At 36.1% G+C, this 9,092-nt stretch overlaps 1 protein-coding gene across 1 annotated transcript in view; it reads right to left on the bottom strand.

Annotated features, from left to right (window-relative positions):
• The window catches only part of TRAPPC3L (trafficking protein particle complex subunit 3L), a 38,308-nt gene extending 35,321 nt beyond the window's left edge, over positions 1–2,987 (bottom strand). Inside the window, 1 exon segment of the mRNA XM_007109566.1 lies at positions 2,946–2,987. Within this exon segment, the coding sequence (XP_007109628.1) occupies positions 2,946–2,987 (42 nt within the window).
• Between the last annotated feature and the right edge of the window lie 6,105 nt (positions 2,988–9,092).

Raw genomic sequence — 9,092 nt, 5'->3', positions numbered from 1 at the left:
ATGTACCACAATGTTCATTGCAGCACTATTTACAATAGCAGGACATGGAAGCAACCTAAGTGTCCAACGACAGATGAATGGATAAAGAAGATGTGGCACATAAATACAATGGAATACTCAGCCATAAAAAGAAATGGAATTGAGTTATTTGTAGTGAGGTAGATGGACCTAGAGTCTGTCATACAGAGTGATGTAAGTCAGAAAGAGAAAAACAAATACCGTATGCTAACACATAAATATGGAATCTAAAAAAAAAAAAACTTTCTGAAGAACCTAGGGGCAAGACAGGAATAAAGACACAGATGTAGAGAATGGACTTGAGGACACGGGGAGGGGGAAGGGTAAGCTGGGACGAAGTGAGAGAGTGGCATGGACATAACTACACTACCAAATGTAAAAGAGATAGTTGGTGGAAAGCAGCTGCATAGCACAGGGAGGTCAGCTAGGTGCTTTGTGACCACCTAGAGGGGTGGGATAGGGAGGGTGGGAGGGAGATGCAAGAGGGAGGAGATATGGGGATATATGTATATGTATAGCTGATTCACTTTGTTATACAGCAGAAACTAATGCACCATTGTACAGCAATTATACTCCAATAAAGATGTTAAAAAAAAAAAAAGAAGGAACTGGTTGGGGTCGGGGTGAATGGGAGAGGGGGGTAGGAAGGGGTACCACTGTTGAACATAATCTTATTTTGTGCAAAATCTTGTATTTTCATGAAAGGTCAAATATGGATTCCAGGTTAGAAGAGGTGTCTTTACCTCCAGGCCCAGGTATCTTGTGTAGCATAACATGGAGAGAAAGATAAGGCCTGATAATATGTATTCAATTGTTTATTCTTAAATCATGGGCAGAAATGGCTCAGAAAACCAATAAAATAGTTTATTCAACAAAGTGGCTTCTATGAAATGCTATATAATTTTGATCCAAATACTTCCAAAACTGGCCCAATACCATGAATGTCCATTCCCTTATGTATAGGTTTATATCATGACAAATATGTTTCTTTAATTGGGTAGAATATTTATTGTAACTAAATAAATTTTAAATAAAAAGAATCTGAATAGTATATGGCACATGTGGACATAATTTATGTTGAAAAGATAAATCAAAATGTCATAAATGTATGTAGAATATACATTAAATACATTAACATTACATTAAGAACACTAATGTACACAATTCAGGTATAAGAAAATAATGAGTACGTTAATATTTCTACTAGGAAACCAGGGATGTAAAGCAAGTGATTTAAACAAAAATGTTGTTAAACAAATCACTGAAGGGTCATCATGTATTCAGTTTTAATTCTGTTCTTATTTAAATCTTCTAAGAACCTAATCATAAATCACAAGAACAAGAAGTGCCTGTAAATTACACACGAAGTATCGCCTAATGTATAACAAGCCACAGCAGAAGATAAATTACTGTTGTATGCCAATACCACAGCAAAAGAATAAGCAAAGGTGAAGGGGGGGAGAGAGAAATGAATGAATGTGGTCTGTAAATTACACACGAAGTATCGCCTAATGTATAACAAGCCACAGCAGAAGATAAATTACTGTTGTATGCCAATACCACAGCAAAAGAATAAGCAAAGGTGAAGGGGGGGAGAGAGGAATGAATGTGGTTGTTACCACTAGCAGTAAAACAGAAGAATTTGAAAAAAGAGAGAAAAGGAGCTAAAATTAGACCTACTTATATGCCATAGCTTCAACATTGTGCCCATTTATAATTAAGGCTAAACTGAAAAAATGGCATTTCCTTTTCTTTCGTCTCTCCCTCTCTCTGGTGTGTGGGTACTAACTATAATTTACTTCCAGCTGAGTTTCAAGCTCAATGCCCATAAAGGCTAGTGTTCTTCATTTTGCTTCATGGCCAAAGGCTGTATCTTGAAGTACATGTCCAGTAGGGTCTCAGATTGATCACAAGAGAGATCAACATAAATTTGTCTTCACAGTATTAAAAACAGTAAAAAGCAATAATTTCATATATGAAAAATAGAACACCATTAATTATTTCAGGAGGTTTTGGATATATCAGGATAAAAATGTGTTTTAACTGATACATAAATCAAGTGATTTAGGTGCAATATTGACCACATATAACTATTTTTAGCATTTTAGAGCCCCACAAAAAAAGAAATAAAGTTCCAGAATGCCAGGAGGGGCATCTGCCGGCACTCCCAACTGGGGTGTGCGTTGGGTTAGTCATACAATTCTAAGTATCCACGCCTGAAATTACTTAGTTGTATGCAATACCCATCAGTCTACTGAAATAATTAACAGAGCTTTAAACTGACGAGTTTTCACATCTGTAACTTCTGAATGCCTCTAAACTATAATAAGAGGATTAAAGGACAATGTTTATCCAATCTATCCTCAAATTAGTTTAAAAAAAACCTCTGAACTTGGAATATACAGAAAAGATAATAGCACACACCAAATCACAATAATAATCACTTACATTTAAGTCTAGAAAATATGTTTTTAAAGGCAATCTTTTAATACTGAATTTTTCATGACCTATTCCCACTTAATTTAATATATAATCACCTATTTTGTATACATTTTGTTTCCTATTTCATGAAGTATGAAATACAACAAATTACAAGTAGGAAATACAAAGAATTGCTTACTCTTTTCACATTTTCTGTTAGAGACAAAAGAAAAATTTGACACTTTTGTAGATCTAATTAGTCAGAAAAGAAGACCTTAAAATATGTGTAAAGAATCGATTATTCTCTCACAGTATGTAAGAGATCATTGTAACTATTCCCAGAAGTGTCATTTATGATTCTCTCCACTAAACACTTCCTTGCTCCACTGAAAATGTCTACTTAATAGCATCACCTTTCAAAATAATTCAGAAATCACTCAAGAAAACATTTTCTCTGAAGTATAAAAAAAAATCTCTTTGAGAATATGTTTATAAAAAGATCTTACTATTTTATGGTATTCTGGCCTTCCGCGTGCAGGACAAGACATTTTGCCTGGCAGGTGAGGAAAGTGTATCAATCTTTGTCCTTTTGTGTTGTTTTTGCAAGTTCCTCCTTGCTCTGAGACACGGGTGCTACTTCTGCACTACTGCTTTGCGCTCTGCTGAACTGAAGAGGAAAAGAATTGTAAATAGGACTGTCTTATACCGGTGTACATTGCCAACGATCAAATACTGCTTCACCTGTGGGGATAAGTTGTAACCTAAAGGCATATAAGCTGATAGTGAAAAGTCAGACCAGAAGCTGAAAATTCTTCTGCCCAAGGGAATATGAGTGGTGTTTTGCTCTCATGCCAAGGCATTGTTTTAAAATCACAAACAGAAAGCTTCACAATCCAAGACAAATCTAAATGTTAGCATTATTCAGTCTTTGTATTGATTGTTGTGTGAATTCGAGACAGGATCAGCAATCTATAGGCACTAAATCCTGGATTCAAAGTATCATGTTATCCCCCAAATAACAGGTATCACAGATACCCATCTTGTGTGATTACAAAATTCAAATATATCTGGTAACTTTTTTTCTTCATAAGTAGCAATTTTAAGGTATGATAGAATTTGGGTGGTAATATTTGCTTACAAAACTGTTGCTCAAAACGCATGTTCTACAGTTTAATAATGTATAACGATTCTGTCAGAGAAAGCAAGCCCTTAGCTTTCTTTTGAAAGCACCTGAGATGTAAACTATTGAAGGCTGTCTTTATTTATGCAGAAGTATAAATATTTCACGTTAAAACGAGAAACATTCTCATCGTGACAACTGCAGGGCTCAGAGGATCAAAACTGTTCCAGAAATAGAAGCATAAAACTCAATTTGAGAAAGTAGTTTCCTATTTCTTACAGCTTGAGTCAATTAGCCTATGTGTTCTGGAAAATTCTTGCTCTAAAGTGACAGACTACTGACTACTTTGAACAAGAGTGTAGTGTAGTTCAAAGAGCCTAGGAGGATTTGGTAGGCTCAGGCTCAGCTGCATTTCTACCATTTACTGGCCGAGTCACCTTGGACAAGCCATTATATTTGCTCTTTGCCACATCTGGAAAATGGCAATAATAATATCCACCTCACAGAATAATTGTGAGTATCAGAGATAATGTGTGCTATAAAACACATTATAATGTACTATATAAACACTAATTACTATAGATGATTTTTGTACTGAATATACTGAATGGAATTCTACAATATGTAAGACATTTCCATTAGTGCCTATGTGACTAATTATCAGGAAAATCAGTGTTACTGGCTTGGGGGTGCTTTTCAGCAGCAGATTAATAACACCTTACATTTATACAAACTTTACAGTTTACAGCATGTTTTTCATTTGCTTTATCTCATTTTAATTCAACTACAACCTGTGAAGTAGTCAGTACAGTAATCATGACCATTTTAAAGGAAAGGAATCTGAAAGTCAGAGGTTAAGAAATTTGTTCAAGGTTAGCTGGATAGTAGACAACAAAGAGTGATTTGCGCTCAATTTGCTGACTGCGAATCAAGAATGTTATTTTTTCTACTGCACACACTCTAATTATGTTAGAGCAAAGTATTTTAGAGGTAGATTTGCAAAAGCCAATCAGGTTATGCTGACAGCATGTTGCTGTGCCCAATCTGGGGGCAATTCTTGGTTCTGGATCAGACATCCAGAGAACAACAGATAAGGCCTGTGTACTCGGTGGGAGGGGTGTGATGATACAGGAATCGATTTCACTCAACTCTAATGCTATGGTGACATCAGGACCACTGTGAGAATTCAGGACATCATGGGTTCATTAGAAAAAGCCAGCCCTTCTTCCAGACGGATGGGTCTCCCCCACTTCCCCACCCCAGCAGCCAGGACCACAGCGCTTAAGGAAGGAGCCCCTGCCAGGCGCTTCCATGCAAAACCACAGCCTGCACAAGCCTAGCTGCAGGCACTGGCTGGGTCACTGCTTTGCTGGGGTTCAGACTATGAAAGCTGCTTACCTTCAGCAGCTCTTCTGATCAAAGCGAGCCTTGCGTTCCCCAGGCTCCTTTTTATGTAAAACCGCCCTTCACTTTAATAGAGGAAAGCACAGAGGTTATGTTTCAAACAGGTAGATGATCTATAATTTCTGCCCTAGCAGCAAACTAGGAAGACGAGTCATTCCAAAATAAAGCAGAAGATAAAATTTTCCTCTTTTATCAAGTGTTCTTTCTGTAACCGAGGACTGAATTTGGAGCCAGTGTTGGGAAAATGACGCATTCTTCAATCTCATCGAATCTGCACTGCAGCCAATCAACACAAGTAAGTGGTGAACTGGGCCACTCCCCTATACTGGTCTTTTAGGAAGTACCAGGGCAGCTGAGTAGAGAATTGGGGAGATGCTAAAAGAGGAGGACGTCTACTGATCTGTCAGCATTATGTTTACCATCATAACGGTAAACATAATGGTGATCATCCACAAACTCTCAGACAATGCAAAGCCACTTCCAGTTACTATAACATCTGGTCCAGGGGTTTGTTATCTTTTTTGCAACTTCTTTTTCTATTTAAGTCTGCTTTTGGTGTTTAAGTGAATTTCTTTATGTAAAATCAGTGTTAATTCGCTCATCACCCCTACCCCTCTGAACACAGTTCTAGCCGTCAGACCTGATTTCCGGTACCCATGTACAAATACCAGCATGTGCTCAGTGAATGAGCTGGCGGATCCCTGCTGAGGGGTAGACATTTTACATGTTGGCTAGACAGGCAACAGCAAACTATCTTTAACAAGGAGACTATTTGGCTATAAAGCCCCAAAGAAAATGATTACTCATGGATGCAACCGTTCACAATCATTGACAAGGTACATGCTAGTACTGCAGACAGTTCTTTCAACAGTAAATGACAATAAAAACTTAAGAATTTGTCATCAACAAACTCCTTTACAGCAAGACTTTGACTCCTCAATAACGACTTCTAATCAATGTTCCCTGAAAGAATGGTCTACAATTTCCTTCTCCACTTCCTTATTTCCCATATACTCTACTAAACGAATTTTTAAAATATGAAATTGTAAACATAAGGAAGATGTAGTACTTACTACCAAGCTCTACTGAACAAGTTTCTATCTATAATTCAGGCTTTGTTTTAAGCATTAAAGAAGTACTGATACAGTTGAAATATCCTGTACCCTCCTTAATTTTATTCTTTCTTCCTCACCACTACTCGGAACTTGATATTTATTGTTTCTATATATGTTTCTAAATTCCGCAGATGTCCGTAATCATAAAGAATACGTAATATTATTTTATTTTAAAACTTTACATAAGGTATCATACTGCAGGTATCCTACAGCTTGCCTTTTTCTTTCAAAATTATTTAAGATTTATCTATATCTGTACCTGCCATTTTTCACAGCTTTGTAATAGGGGGTCAGCAAACTTTTTCTATAAAGGGCTGGATTATTTTAGGCTTTAAGGCCATACAGACTCTGTCACAACTACTCAACTCTGTTGTGGTGGTGGGAAAGCAGCCATAGACGATTTAGGAACAGGTGTGGTTATGTGACCACAAAACTTCATTTATACACACTCAGATTTGGATTTCATGTAATTCTCACATGTCACAAAATATAAAAAATTTTTTCAAACCATTTTAAAATGTAAAAATCATTCTTAGCTTAAAAGGCATACAAAACAGGCAGTGGGTCAGTTTGGTTCCTGAACTATAGATTGCCAACCCCTACTCTATGGCATTCTATTACCCTGGTTTTTCAATCTGTTTCCTTGTTATTAGACATTAATGCTGAAATTTTATTTGTGATCTTGTACATGATCAGTATGTTTTGGCAAATGATTTATGGGGAACTTATAAAAATGCTTATTCTCGATTTTTAGAGTATGGAACACTATATCTTAGACAAAGCTTGCTAATTTTGTTCTTTCATATCTTTTATATCCTTTCAATGTTTACTTTCTAATGTTTCCCTGATCATTTCTAACATGTTAAAAATCCCTATGATTATAAGAATTTCTCCTTATAAGTTGATATTTTTGCTTTATATATTTCAGTTCTACAGTCATAGACATACAAGTTCATGACTGTCATATCTCATAATGGATTGTTCCTTTTATTATGATTGTGTGCAGAATTAGCCCTTTTGACCCTTTTTGCCTTTAGCTCACTTTTGCCTTATATTAATATTATTATTTCCAGTCATGCAAATGTCAATATCTTTATTTTTCAATCTTTGTGTGTGGTCTAGTTTTAGGTGTGTCACTTGTGAGTGGCAGGACTCTATTTTTTAATCACTCTGTAGGTGAGTTTACACCAGCTCTTAAAAACATGTCCCAGACCACCTGGCTCCTTGTCCTGGCCCCTTCACTCATCTCTGTGTGGCCCTTTGCAATTTCCTTTCTCTCTCCATACCACAATTTTCTCATCTGTAAAAAAGCTGAGGATAGTATTAGTACCTCATCATAGGATTATTGTGGGAATTAAATAAGATAAAGTTCTTGAACAGTGCCTGGTATGTAGTGAGCACTCAGTAATTGTTAGCTATTTAAAATTTTTGTATGTGTGATTATTGATGTGTTTGGTCTCATTTCTACCATTATTTTGTGTTTTCTTTTTACCGTCCTTTTTCCTTTGTTTACTATCTCTTTTCTTATCATTATTCTCTTTTTATTTCCCCTGTTTCTGAATGATCTATGCACTGTATTTCTACTGTTTAGTAATTATACTTAAGATTTTTACTGCTCTATTGAAATATAAGTGATTTACAGTTTAATAAGTTTTGACATATGTGTACACCCCTGAAGCCATCAAATTAAGCAACATAATTAATATGCTTTCATTTCTCTTGAGTAAATAACTAAGAGATAAGTGCCTGTGTTTTATGGCAGGTATATATAGGTAACTTTTAAGGAAACACAATTTTTCAAAGTGGTTGTTTCATTTTACGTTCCCAACATCAGTATATAAGAGTTACAGTTGCTCTGCAATCCTCACCATTTGGTATGGTGTGTCTTTTTAATTTTTGCCATTTTAGGAGCTATGCAGTGATATCTTATTATAACCATGGATTACTTTAGTTGTATCTTTTGAAATAAAAAGTAATTATTTGTAGAAATAACTAATAATTAAAGGAGCATTAAAAATATATTTGTACTCATCATTATTTTTTGCTCCCATGTCTTTCCTCAGCCTTTATTTTTCTCCTTGCTGAAATGTATCCTTTAATAACCCTCTTAATGAGGTGGGTGGTAAATTCACTTAGTCTGTATGTGTCTTTATTTTGCTCTATCTCGAATGATGGTTTAGCTGGTACTAAGCACTTTGAATATCATCTTCTGGTCTCTGTTGTTACTGATGAGAAGTGTACTGTCAGTGTATTGTCATTTTTTTGTAGGTTATCTGTCTTTTCTTTCTGGCAGCTTTTACGACTATCTCTTTATTTTTCACACTCTGCAGTTTTACTATGATGTGTCCAGATGTGAATTTATCTTTAGTGACATTGTTCAGATTAGATAACACTCTTCTGATGTAAGAACTTTCTTTGATTCTGCAATATTCTCAGTTATTTCTCTTCAAATATTGCTTTTCTGTCTGCCCCTTCATTTTCTCCTCGAGAACTCCTATTAGACAGAACAGGCGTTGCTTAATCTGTTATCTATTTCCTTTAACTGCTTTTTTTTTAAAAATCTTTATTGGAGTATAATTGCTTTACAATGTTGTGTTAGTTTCTGCTGTATAACAAAGTGAATCAGCTACATGTATACATATATCCCCATATCCCCTCCCTCTTGCATCTCTCTCCCACCCTCCCATCCCACCCCTCTAGGTGGTCACAAAGCACCGAGCTGATCTCCCTGTGCTATGCGGCTGTTTCCCACTAGCTAACTATTTTACATTTGGTAGTGTATATATGACCATGCCACTCTCTCACTTTGTCCCAGCTTACCCTTCCCCTTCCCCATGTCCTCAAGTCCATTCTCTACTTCTCTGTCTTTATTCCTGTCCTACCCCTAGGTTCTTCAGAACCTTTTTTTTTCTTTTAGATTCCATATATATGTGTTAGCATATGGTATTTGTTTTTCTCTTCCTGACTTACTTCACTCTGTATGACAGACTCTAGGTCTATCCACCTCATTACAA

The sequence above is a fragment of the Physeter macrocephalus genome, chromosome 10 (genome assembly GCF_002837175.3).
Source record: "Physeter macrocephalus isolate SW-GA chromosome 10, ASM283717v5, whole genome shotgun sequence".
Classification (NCBI taxonomy): Eukaryota; Metazoa; Chordata; class Mammalia; order Artiodactyla; family Physeteridae; genus Physeter; species Physeter macrocephalus.
This window is presented reverse-complemented; position numbering and strand designations above follow the sequence as displayed.